General features: G+C 60.4%; 1 protein-coding gene across 1 annotated transcript in view; it reads right to left on the reverse strand.

The window, feature by feature from the left end:
* The window catches only part of TTC38 (tetratricopeptide repeat domain 38), a 24736-nt gene continuing 11759 nt past the window's right edge, over positions 1 to 12977 (reverse strand). The window contains exons 8-14 of the mRNA XM_043440721.1: positions 10352 to 10411; positions 9426 to 9464; positions 7433 to 7514; positions 5177 to 5342; positions 3955 to 4114; positions 3655 to 3728; positions 1 to 1319 (exon numbers count right to left, since the gene is read on the reverse strand). Coding sequence (XP_043296656.1) covers positions 1229 to 1319; positions 3655 to 3728; positions 3955 to 4114; positions 5177 to 5342; positions 7433 to 7514; positions 9426 to 9464; positions 10352 to 10411 — 672 coding nt within the window. The 3' untranslated portion in view covers positions 1 to 1228. The remainder of the gene's footprint in view (positions 1320 to 3654; positions 3729 to 3954; positions 4115 to 5176; positions 5343 to 7432; positions 7515 to 9425; positions 9465 to 10351; positions 10412 to 12977) is intronic.

Here is a 12977-nt window from a genome sequence, read left to right on the forward strand (position 1 = left end):
AACCAATTAACTAGTTTATTTTAATCCCAGGAAATGTGTCTAGTCAATTTAGAGGTGTCTGCTGCCTCCCGGAAGACCTGCCCCCCTCCCTGCCCCCGTGAGTCCCTTCCCTAATTTCAGTTTGCACTGAAGGAACCCAAGAAACACCAGTGGGCTGAGACTGCCTCTCACAGCACCACCAAGTTGGACGTCAGGGCCGGGTTCTCCGCGGGGAGGGAGACAGAGGCAGCAATTATAAAACTGGCTCCGATCTTGTTAAAGCCACATCACAAGGCTTTGGTTTCTGCCTCTTCGCTCAATCCTCAATCCTCAGAAGGCACAGCAGACCAACGAGTGTGCATACGTATGATTAAAATCATGGTTGACAAAAATAATCAGCAAGGACCTACTGCAGAGCGCAGGGAGCTCTACCCCACAGTCTAACAACCTAACAGGGAAAAGAACATGAAAAATAGCAGACATGTGTATGTGTAACTGAACCACGCTGCTGAAACTAACACAACATTATAAATCAACTATATTCCTGTGTGAAGCAAAAATTTTTAAGAATCATGGTTGACAATGTGCAGTTTAGAATTAAGAGAAAATCAACCCAAATCAGCGCCACTAAAGCCCCAAGGGAAGCTTGCAGGCGTCTTTGCAGACACAGCAGAAGGGCCAAGGGCCCAGGCACTGAGGTGGGGGCCCCTCTCTCCCAGGAGGCACAGGGCCCCCACTAGTTGGGACCCTGGGCAAGTCACTCCCCACCATGGGTACCCTCACCCAAAAGGTGGGACAACAGAACCTTTCCAGAATATGGAGAGGAAGGCAGAATGATGGGGTTTATCCCAGGGGCAGCCTAGAGTGGGGAGAGGGGTGCCTCTAGGGCTGGGTGGGAGACTCCCCTCCCCGAGCTGAGCCCACCACCACCCCACCCCACCCCTGCCTTCCAACCCTTGAACAACTGGGAGGTGTAAGGCAGGGTCCCCTGGGAAAACAGTTTTTGAGGCAAGTGGAACAGCAGCCCCCACCTCGGCTCTGCTTGAAACCGCACCATGGCCCTGAGCGAGGATTAGAAGAAGATTTGGAACCATGCTGAAAATTGATTTCTGCCCCTTCTTCCCATAACGCTGCTGGTTACAGGGCCTTCTCCTTTACAGGCCTGGCCACCTGTAACCCCGCGAAGCCAATGCAGCAGCCAGTCTGAGGGCCACGGCGGCCCCGTGGGGCGGGCAGCCAGGCTGGCTCACTACAGGAGGTGGATGGCGGCCGCCTTGCGGATGAGCCTGGCGGTCAGCGGGGAGTTGGGCTTTAAGGCATCTCGCTCCATCAGAAGGCTCCTGGGGAAACAGAGACAGGGTCAGTGCTGGAACCTTCTAGAAGCTGGGGGACGGATGGCTCTCTACCCCAAGGCAGGACACAAGCAGCACGGGCCACGGCTGAACTGGCAGAAAGCAAGATGCCCCCTCACCCAGTGGTGGAAGGAGGGGCTGACATCACAGCCCAGGGGACAGGTGGGACCAAGGTCCAGAGGCAGGAGACGGGGCCTTGGCAGGGGCGGGGACCAGGCAGCAGGTGGGCAGCGCTGTGAGGCTGAGAAAGCCTGGGCTCCCACCCCATGTTTTCATGCTGGCCCAGGCCATCGGTGATTGGAGAGCACCCTGGCAGTGTTCCGGTGATGCCCAAGTGCAGAGCATTTCAGGGTGGGCACAGCCCTGTGGCCTCACCTGCCCCGGGACTGGGGGCCTGACCCCTTGCCATAAGGAGTGCCTGGACCTTATGAGGTGGGGCGTGACTGGAGACGGGGGGAGGACCATGCCTGAGAATGCTGGAAAAGACCCTGATGCTGGGAAAGACTGGGGGCAGGAGGAGACAGGGACGACAGAGGATGAGAGGGTTGGATGGCATTACCGACTCGATGGACATGAGTGTGAGCAGGCTCCGGGGGTGGGTGATGGACAGGGAGGCCTGGCGTGCTGTAATCCATGGGGTCACAAAGAGTCGGACACGACTAAGTGACTGAACAATAACAGCAAGCCTGAGAATGTTCTGGGAAATCAAGCGGCCAAAAGGATGGTGAGGGGAAAATTCCAGCTTTCAACAAGGGAGGGTAATTTAAGACAAAGACGCCCCCCCACCCACCCAAACAACTGGCCATAGTGATCCTTTGCACGGAGGGCGGGGTTAAGGGGCTGGGCCTGGCACTGGGGGTGGGGACACCATGGCACGGGCCGAGGCTTTCTGCTTTGGAGGGGAGGGGGGCTGAGCAGCGTGAGGACGCCAGGAGGGCACCTGGAGGGGGTGCGCCTGGGACCCCGCCAGCAGCAGGCTCCCCAGCATGCCCAGCTTGGACCGCATCGTGCCCTCCAGCTGACCCTGGCTCCCCTGCTCAAGGCCTCGCCCGCGTCTCTGTCCACAGGGCCCCACCCTCCCTGCCCAGCTGCCACCAAGCCTGGAGCTCCCCAAGCAGCTCCAGCACTAGAGAATGTGTGCGGCTTTGCATGTGGCCGTGGGGGGCTGACAGAGAGGGCCATGCGTCCAGGGCGCTGCAGGGTGTAACCATGTCCTGTGTGTCTGTCCACACTCGTGGGACACAGCGTCCGCGTCTGTGTCATCAGCGCCGCCAATGCCCACTGCTCGGTTTGGACCCGCCTCTGGGGAAACTGGGCCTTGCCTGCCATGGGCTACACAGACTCTGCCCCTTCCACTGGGCCTCTAACCTCCAGAGTCCAGCAAGGGCCTCTGGGGCCCCCTGTGCAGTCTGGACTTGCAGCAGCAGCTTCATGGGGCCTCAGGACACCCCATCTGCCCACCCGGCACCCCAGTTCCCCTTTCCCCTCGGTGCTCCATCTGGCCAGGAGACTTGGGCGAAGGGGTCTCATCTCACCCCCAGGGGCACCAGGGCCGGTGGGGCTGAGAGGAGCCAGGGGTGGGAGCACGGAGCCTGCGGCAGAGGCTGCCTTCCCAGAGCTTTCTTCCTGGGGTGCCCCCACCCCAACACCCCCAATCCTCCAGCTGCACCCCTCCTCCTGAGCAGATCACCTCTGAGCCGGTTAAACCCGCTTGGTCTCAGGAGTCCCTCTGAATGTCACCTCCACGGGCACTCTCCCGCCCTGAACCCCCATCCACTAAGCGTCTCCATCACGGCATCCTGGGCAGCGTGCCCACGCCCACAGCGTTTTCACACGCATTTGTGGGATGAATCGCTTATTCCCTGCAGGAGACGGAAGCTCCTCGCAGCCTCGGCTGGGGCCTACCCGCCCACCTCTCCCCCTGGCACCTGGCACAGTCTGGCAGGACAATGTGTGGCAGGACGGTGTGAGCCAGGCCTGAAGGCTCAGTGGGTGGGTGCAGGAGAAGGACGGACGTCCCGGGCAGAGGGCAGCACGTGTGAAGGCCCAGGGGCCTGCAGGAGTAAGGAGCTCAGCGTGGCCAGGACAAGGAGTGCGCTGGGGGCGCAGGCGGGGGGCGCTGAAGGCAGGGCCCACGGCCCCTTTGGTCGAGTTGAAGATGCTCAGAGGGGAGAACCAGGCACCCTCGGGGCCTCGTATCTCTGCAGGCTTAGAGACGGACACCACTTTGGGCCAAGGCAGGTGGGAGCCTCTGGGCCCCTGCAAGTCCAGGGGGACCCCCGAGTGAGAGGGGCTGGGCTCTGGACCGAAATGAGGAACTCACCGGGCCACGTGCTTGTGGAGGTCAGACGAGCAGTTCAAGGCCGCGTGAATCAGTAATTGGTTGAAGACGTCTCTCTGAAAGATGCATTGGGCACGTGAGACCCCATGACGTGGGACGAGGGGTGGGGACTCCCTTCCCCACTGCAGGCCAGCCAGTCCTCAGGGACAAGCTCACGGGGGTGTGAACTGCAAGGACCCTCCCACCCCGCGGGCGCCCACGCTGCACGGAGACGGGGGCTGCGGGGTCCAGGGGCTCCTGGCCCCAGGGCCCTTGCGCGACACACGCGAGGCTGGGGCTCACCTGGGCATTGCTGCCTCCGATCTGGACCAGCCGGTAGCGGATGGGCAGGAGCAGCTCCACCACGCGTTCGGGGCTCCCGTCCTGGGCCTCCACCAGGGCCTGGCACAGGGGCAGCCCCACATCGCGGGCCAGGAGGTGCTGACAGTTCTCCCCCGGGGACCTGCCGGCCCGAGAGGGTGCCCTCAGCCCTGTGCTGCCCCCCTGACGGCGCACTGGTCTCCCACCCGACTCAGGTCCCTAAGAGGGTGGCCTCCTCCTCAGCCCAGCGTAGGGGCTTTGATCAGGTGGGCTGATGGAAGGACAGGCCACCAGGGACGGGAGAGGACAGGGTTCTCAACTCAGTTCAACGGCGCTGTGGCCTCGGGCCAGTGCCCCGATGCCTGGCCTCAGTTTGCTCATCTGTAAAATGGGAGTGGCAGAGCCGACCTCACAGGGAAAGCAGGTCAAGGCTGGTACTGGAGCTGGTGCCACCCCTGGACTGAATGCACAGCTGGGGCGGGCCTCGTCTTCCCAGGGCCCTCAGGAGGTGGCCGATCGGGGTCATGAGGGCTGGGGGCCTGAAGCTATGGCCAAAGCCCCAGGAGGAGGGGCAGGGCAGGTGGCTGTGGGTGTCACCCTCCCCTGGGCAGCAGGGACAAACCGCCAGGGCTCCTGGTCTCCCAGCTGTAGCTCTCCAGTCGGGAGACCAGGGCTGGCCACGTCCCCGGTGGCCTGTACGGGGCCTCCCCAGACTCTGTGGCCCCCGCTGTGATTGGGACCAACTCCCATGGCGCCAGGAACAGCGCGAGGGATGTCGCCACGTCACTGCCCCCATTCTCCTACCAGCCTGTCCCACCAGCCGAGGAAACAGGCTGAGAGTAGAGACCTGAGACCCTGTAAGGGGCAGTCCCTCTGGCTCCAGGGCCTCCCTGCCTCCCCTGGGCGCGACATTGACCTTGACCTTGAGGCCTACGGGACAGAGACTGCTCTGTGTCCCAGGTTGGGGGAAGCAAGTGTACCCTTGAAGGGCACGTCCCGTGGGGACGCACACCTGGGGGAGACTGAACACCCGGGGCACACACCTTCCGAGGATGCCCGTCTAAGGGCACCCCTGGGAGGAGCCCTCCACGGGCATCCGTGTGGCTGTGCTCTCCTGGGGCCTCCACCCCCAGCCTCCCAGCAGGCAGAGGCGGTCTGCCCGCGCCGCCCCCGCCTCCCCACCCCACCCCGGCCCTCCATGTACTCGCTGGCGTCCCGCAGGGTGGTCAGCAGCTCCTGCGTGGTCTGGGCATCCCCCGCGCCCAGTGACGCCATCAGGAAGTGCGCATCGTTGAAGAGCAGGACGTGGTCTCGGCTGTGCTTCCGGGTCACAGACAGGACGTCCTGCCACCGCTGGCCCACGGAGACCCCTGGGGACACGGGGGGACACCCGCGGGCCTGGCATGAGCGCGGTATGCACTCCAGGTGAGGAGGCCCCATGAAGCTGGCAGGCGGCATCTGGCCTCGGGCTTAGGCCTTTGGGCCTGGCTTACGTTAACTTTGTTTAATCATAAAAGCAGCAGGTGGGTAAGGTAGAAAGCAAATCAAAATAATAAAAGCTATGGAACGGTGTTCAGTAAAGTCTCTGGCCCCTTTGACAAACCCCAAACCACTGTAATGGAGAAGGAAATGGCAACCCACTCCAGTACTCTTGCCTGGAGAATCCCATGGACAGAGGAGGCGGGTGGGTTACAGTCCACGGGGTCGCAGAGAGTCAGACATGACTGAGCCACTGAACAAAACCACTGTCAAAGCTCCTCTTGGGGTTCTCACCGGGAAGGCCCCTGACACAGGGCAGGGGGGCCAGTCAGAACCTGCGAAATTCATAAAGAGCATCCTTTAGGTCTGCCTTTTGGGGCTTCCCTGGTGGCTCAGATGGTAAAGAATCTGCTCGCAATGTGGGAGACCTGAGTTCAATCCCTGAGTGCAGAAGATCCCCTGGAGGAGGGCATGGCAACCCACTCCAGTGTTCTTGCCTGGAGAGTCCCATGGACAGAGGAGCCTGGCGGGCTACAGTCCATGGGGCTACAAAGAGTTGTCGCAAAGAGTCGGGCACGACTGAGCACCCCTTTGGGTCTCGATTTCCAGCTCGAGCCTGTCCCTCCTTCTGCTCTGCTCTCCCACACCACCTCCCCTCCCGTCCCTCATGGATTCTGCAAGTTACCCGACTCCCCCTCCTGCTCCTCGCGGTCCTCCCGCGACCCCGTGGTTGCCCAGACCTCCATGTCTCTGCCCGTCAAGTGGAAGCAGCCTGGAGGCTCCATTCTGCGGTGAGGAAGTGAGTGACCTTCCTCTCCCTTCCCTGGCCCCGCGGCACCCCGATGGGGCCTCCCAGCCTCCAGGCCAGGGCCCGGCCCTTCTGAGCCCCTCCTCACGGGCGTTCCGGGGGCCCAGGCTTGATGCCCGGGCTGGGCCTCCACAGGTGAAGGGTCAACGGGATCTCAGAGTCAATAGGACTCAACTTCCCCTGGCCCTCCCCTCCCCACCCAGTTCTGGAGAGTTTTGGCTGAACAGAGACACAGGCCCCCACCGGCCGGGTTCTGGGGTCCCAGCCCAGTCACTTGGACGGCAGTGAGGGCTCCTCGACGATGCCCTGGCCTCCAGCCTGGCCGCCCCTGGCTCAGCCCACCTGCTGGACGGAACCTGATCAGCCTGGCCCCACGGGCCCTTCAAGACCCAGACAGAAGCAGCACTCATCACCCTCCGTCCCCGCCCCTCAGCCTCCTCCGCTCCATCTGAGCCGTGGACTGTGCCTCTCGCTCATCCCTGGAACAGGCCACCGGCTGCCGTCCTTGGGGCGCTGGATAGGCCGCTCCCTGTTATGATGCCCTTTCCCATCGCCCCTCGGCAAAACCCTATGCTCCCTTTTGTGGCTTCCATCTCACCTCCTCTAGGAAGCCTTCCCAGAATCCTCTAGAAACAGCCTCATCCCCACTCTGTCCCGCTGACCCGGGCCCTAGAGTGGGCAGAGGAACCTGCTGAATGTGGGAGGGACGGGAGAGCCATCAGGTACCCTAAGCAGTCGGCCGGAAGCCCTCCGTGGCCCCCATTCAGGCCACGTCCAAGCACTGGGTGACACTGTGGTGAAACTCTTCTCTCTGAAATCCCCAGGCATTGAGAAATTGAGGTGGCACCCAGAGACGGGTAGCCAGGTACCGCCTGTCCCCAGCAGACTGAGCAGGTAGGCTGTGGGAGCGGCACGGGCCCGCCAGGTTCAGAGCCGGAGGCCTGGGCTCCGAGGGGCAGTGGGATCCAGGAGAAAGGGCAGCGGGGGCCTGGGCCCCTGGCCTGGGGCCGGCTGGAAGGCAGCCGCAGAGCTGGTACCCGGGGCCACACTGTCCTGGGGCTGAGAGCAGACCCTGGAGAAACTTGCTCAGGCGTTCCCGCCGGCCTGGGCCCCGGCCATGGCCCCGCCCCTCGTCACCCTGGAGCGGAGGGACCAGGAACCAGACGGGGCTACCTTCCATCTGCAGCCGGTACAGCATGGAGCAGCTGTCCACCACGTCCAGCATCGCCCCGCTGGCCTGCAGGCTGGGCAAGATCTGGAAGACAAGGGCGGGTGGGGGTGAGGGGCTGCAGGGACTGCCTGAGTCCGCCTGTCAGGGCCAGGCCCTCAGCCCACAGAAGCCACCGCCAGCGTCCCCTCCACCCTACCCCTCAGGGCCGTTCGGCTCTCAGGGCCTGGGCCGCTCCGGGTGCCCGAGGGGCACTGGACAGACTTGGGAAAGAGCCCAGCGCACTGGCACCTGGGGGAGTGTGCGTCGGGCCCTGGCCCACCGGTCACCTCGTGTCCCCTCCTGGCCCGATAACGACTCCACCTTCAGCAGGTCTGCACCCCACGGCACAAGCTCTTGTCACCCTTCATAGGATGAAACTTATATAGGGTTTCCTCTTGCAAGAAACCCTGCTGAGCATCCTTCTCCAGGGTTCAGATCCTCAGATCGACAGCATGTTTATGCCCCACCCCCCCAGCCCCGGCTCGGTTCTTAAGCCCACAGCGGGGTGCCCAGAAGCTGTGAGTTAGGCTTTTTTTTTTTTTCTTTTAAACACACATCTTTGACTCAAAAGTTAAGAGTCTGCCTGCTAATGCAGGAGACTTGGATTCAATCCCTGGGTCAGGAAGACCCCCTGGAGAAGAGAATGGCAACCCACTCCAGTATTCTTGCCTGGAGAATTCCATGGACAGAGAAGCCTGGTAGCCTACAGACACGACTCAAAGACTCAGACATGACTGAGTGACAAATACTTTCACTTTCAAACATGTACTTAGGGCCTGGAGAGAGGGGGAATAGTTAGGGTTTAGTAGGTGGGGATTCTGTTTGGGAAGGTGAAAAAGTTGCAGGAATGGATGGTGGTGAAGGCTGCATTGCAATATGAATGTACTGAACGACACAGAGCTGTACATGTAAACTGGTTACCATGGCAACTGCACATTTAAACTGGTTGCCATGGTAACCATACACACAAACTGGTTGCCGTGGTAACCACGCACTTAAACTGGTTACGGTGGTAAAATACAGTAGGTATGCTCTATCTAAGCTCAACTGTGTCCGACTCTTTGCAACCCACCAGGCTCCTCTGTCCATGGGATTCTCCAGGCAAGAATGCTGGAGTGGGTTGCCATTTCCTTCTCCAGGGAATCTTCCCGACCCAAAGATTGAACCTGAGTGTCCTGCACTGGCAGGCAGATTCTTTACCACTAGCACCACCTGGGAAGCCCCAGTGTATATTTTACTACAATAAAGAAAAAAAATTCCCGGCAGTTCCCTAATGGTCTAGCGGTTAGGATTCAGCACTTGCACTGCCACCTGGCCCGGGTTCAGTCCCGGTCAGAGAACTGAGATCCCAGAAGCCACGCAGCACAGCCAAAAACATTTCAGGCGGAACAATGTTCTCACCAAATAAAGGCAATCTAAATGACTAGAAGGAAGCCTGAGATCTCAGAGATGACCATCTGACATGTGCACTCTTCCAATGCCCACAGAGGGGGGTGTGTGTGTGTGTGTGTGTGTGTGTATGTGTATGCACATGCGAATTCAGTCATGTTTGACTCTTTGCAACCCACTGGTCTGTAGCCCGCCAGGCTCCTCTGTCCATTAAATTTTCTAGGCAAGAATACTGGAGTGGGTTGCCATTTCCTCCTCCAGGGGATCTTCCCCACCCAGGGATTGAACCCACATCTCTTGCATCTCCTGCATTGGCAGATGGATTCTTTACCACCGAGTCACCTGGGAAAGCAATCTCCCAATGCCCACAGGTGAGCAGAGTCAAACCCCGTTCTGGGTTTCAACACTGCCCTTGGAGAGAATCAACGCTGTGAGGTCTTACACAAGAGCTGTGCTTCCGCTCCAGCTGTGGGTCTGTCTGGGGCAACACGGACCCGCTTAGGAAGCTGGTCGAGACTGAAGGGAAATCGACGCAATAAACTGAATTGAGTGCAAGCGTGGACTTACATGGTCATCGTAAATGGTCAGCGCAGCCTCGTATTCGCCCTGGAAAAACGAAGTTCCGGGATTAACACAGGGAGAAGGTGAAATGAGATGCCGAGACATGAACTGAAAACGCCTCGACAAAGGCCCAGCCTGCCTGCCCACAGCTTGGTGGGTCTTGGGATGGGCGGAGAGGAACCCCTGCCCCCCAGCCCTTCTTTCCCCAGGTAGGGGACACAGCAGCAGTTGCCGCTAGGGGAGCCCTTTCCACGAAAGCATTGCTTTTCCCATGAAGCGCTTGTCAAGCGGCTGTGAGCTCTTCCATCTATTTCCTCCAGGACTGTTTCTTCCTCTCTGTCTTTTCCTCATGGCCCATTCAGCTGGGTTCACTGCTTTCTTGAAGATGCTGTGTTACTGCATTCTGCATATCCTTACAGGGCCCTTACCTTCCAAGCATTTCTCTTTGGGTCTTTAGGGAACTTCTAGATTTTCTCTACGACAAACTGCAAGAAGAGCCCTTATAAATGGGACCCAGTGGTGGGATCGCTGGGGTCAAGCATGACCCCACACCCGCGCCCCCACTGGGGTGAAGCACTGTGAGGGTCCCGTGGCTCGTTCGGGTACAACCGTGGGGTGTGGGCCTGGCAGTTCACTCCAGGGGCAGAGAGGTACTGGGTCTACATTGTCTCCACAAATGGCACACATGTGTACAGGATTTCTGAGTCCAGGACAGTGGGAAATACCTAAAGGAGTTCAAACCTGAAGAGCTGTTTGAACACGTGAGTGCCCTACTGCCTCAGAACGCCGCTGGAACGCACAAACACACAGCGCTGCTCCACGGGGTATAAAGTGCAGCAAAAGGCGGAAAACATTTCCTTCCTTGGAGGGTGAGACCTCACAAAGATGTAAGGCCCTACATCTTTGTAGGTTAAGACGGCCGGTCCTCTTACCTTTTCAATCAGATATAAGGCCCAGTGCCAATAATTATGACAAGCAAGCATGTCAGAGTCCTGGGGAAAGAACAAGAGCATGAGAAAAATCTGACAGCCCGGCTGGGCGGTTGGGGTGGGTACGGGGGGGGTAAGCAGCTGCTGTCTGTGTCAACGCAGAACCCCACAGCTTTGGGGGCAGGAAACACTTCCCAGCCCGTGCCTCAGCTGCCCTGGCCAGCAAGTCCACGCCTGTCCATTCCTTTGGCCCTGAGCCTCGGCAAGCGGTGTGCCTGAATTTACCTAGGGCACTGAGGCTATGGCAGGCTGGCATCTTAGCCCCAGGACGAGGAGGCAGGAGAACCAGAGCCACCCAGAGGGGGCCACTTGGCACCCCAAGCCTCGCCTTCCTTAGGTGTGGTGTGGAGAAAATGAAGAAGCCCATCCAAACGGCTGCAGAGGCCGACTGTGCCCAACAGCACAGGACGTCCCAATAAAACCCGACGGACCGCTGCACCTGGGGCCGAACCTCCGCAGGTCCTGGCACACCCCACAGGATAAAGGGGCAGGGGTGACACCCGGACGGCTGCAGCTGCTCTGCTTTGGGCCCCACCACGAATGCCAGCCTATGTGGCTGCGGCAGACACTTCCTTCTCTGCTTGGACACCACCTCCCACGTCCTGGGAGGCAGCTGACGCCGCCTCCTCCATGACCCACGTCTACACCTATATCTGAGGATTCAACCCTCCCAGCTCCCCTCCCTCACAGGCCACTGCGGGCTTCTGTTTACAGTGATCCTACACTTCCCTGTCCTTTGTCTACAAACTCCTACTCACCCTTTGACATTCATCTCATAGGCTGCCTCCACCAGGAAGCCTTCTCTGATTGCTCCCCCCTCAAGCCCAGTTGGGTAGGATGCTTCCTCCGGGTATCCATATCCGCAAGAGTGCCCTAGCCGTGCTATGGTCATGCTGGGAGCTGCTAGCTCCACTTGACGGGTCTTTTGTAGACAGAGCAGCCTGCGCAGGACCCTCAGTGGGGTCCCTGGGATGAGGTAAAGCCCGGGACACTGACTGGAGCCTGAAGAACTGAGCTCGGTGCCGGCAGCCAAGGGCCGGGGGCAGGCGCCAGAGGACAGGAAGGGAAGCCGCGGGCCCCGCCATCTGTCCCCCGGCTGGGCCGCCGGGCTGGAGGTCGCCAGGAGCCTCCGCAGGGGCCGTGCACAGGCATCGCGGCCCAGCGCCTGCCAGGAGATGAGCCCAGCCATCACTGGCTGCCTCGTGTTACAGAGTCAGACCAACGTCCAAGGGCGCTCCTTTGGGGCCAGGGGCCTCATGGCGGTGGCAACAGCAGGTTTTTCAGATGAGGAAACTGAGGCCCAGAGGGATCGGGCTCCTGCCCTGGGGGAGAGGCCAGGCCTCAAGCACCCAGGCCCAGGAAATCCAGAGCCTGGGGCAGGAAGTAAATGGAATGAATACAAATGACCCGGCCCTGACCAGGCCTCCCCGGCCTCCCCCTTGGACTGCACGGCCGCCCAGGCGCTCCCTCCATGCAGGGTCAGTACCTGCCGGGGGGGCCTGAGGACAGGGGCCCGACCCACACTGCGCCCCCCCACTCCCCACCCAGGGCCGAGTTCAGGCCCAGGGTCTGGGGACCCTTACAAAGACGTGAGTCTGAACCTAATGCCGTCACAGTTCTCCAAGTTTACCTTGCACCTGCTCGCCTGCTCTACCTAATAGCTCTCCTGGAGAGGCCAGGACGCTGCCTTGTCAATGACTCCCCACTGGCCTTCCTGGGCCACACTGAGGTCATCGCGCTAGCCCCTGCTCCCTGCCCAGGTCCTGGTCTCGCCTTCGTTTGCTCAGCCACTGACCACCGGCTGCTGGGTGCCCACTGTGGCCCAGAGAAGGGCAGGGCAGCAGACCACCCCTGGACAGGCAGCCCGGGTGGATGCCAGGGACAAACCCGAGGACAACAGGCACATGTGAGGAGACAGGGCCACCGCAGCTGGGTGCAGGCCGGCACAATGAGGCCCCAGGAAAGGGCCGCCTGGCAGGGCTTGAGGGGTCTGGAGGGCATGGGTGCCACTGCCCCACCAGGGACCTGACCCCCGCATGCCAGCCCTGCATACGGTCGCCGGGCCCTCATCCACCCCATCGGCCCCTGGCTGCACCAGCTGCGGACACTCTGTGGTGCTGGGGTCCATGTCCAGCCCTCTAGCCAGTGGCGGAGGCAGGAGCTCAGAGCCTTCGTGGTTCTCACCAGTGCCAGTGCCAGGCTCTTGTTTGTTGCCATTGTTTAGTCGCTCAGCTGTGTTCGACACTTTGCCACCCCGTGGACTGTAGCCCGCCGGGCTCCTCTGTCCATGGGATTCTCTAGGCAAGAATACAGCAGTGGGTTGCCATTTCCTTCTCCAGGTGGGGATCTTCCTGACCCAGGGGTTGAACCTGAGTCTCCTGCAAGGATTCTTTACTGCTGAGCCACCTGGGAAGCCTGGGTTCTTGCTCACCCAGTAATTTTTCTCGTCCATTCCTTCTACAGCCAAATGCCTCAGGCCACGACCAATTCTAGAATTACCTGCAAAACGCCGGCAGGTGTTGGGGAGCTGTGTGGCTCCCAGGGGACCTGGTGGTTTGATAGAAACACT

The sequence above is a fragment of the Cervus canadensis genome, chromosome 21, assembly GCF_019320065.1.
Source record: "Cervus canadensis isolate Bull #8, Minnesota chromosome 21, ASM1932006v1, whole genome shotgun sequence".
NCBI lineage: Eukaryota > Metazoa > Chordata > Mammalia > Artiodactyla > Cervidae > Cervus > Cervus canadensis.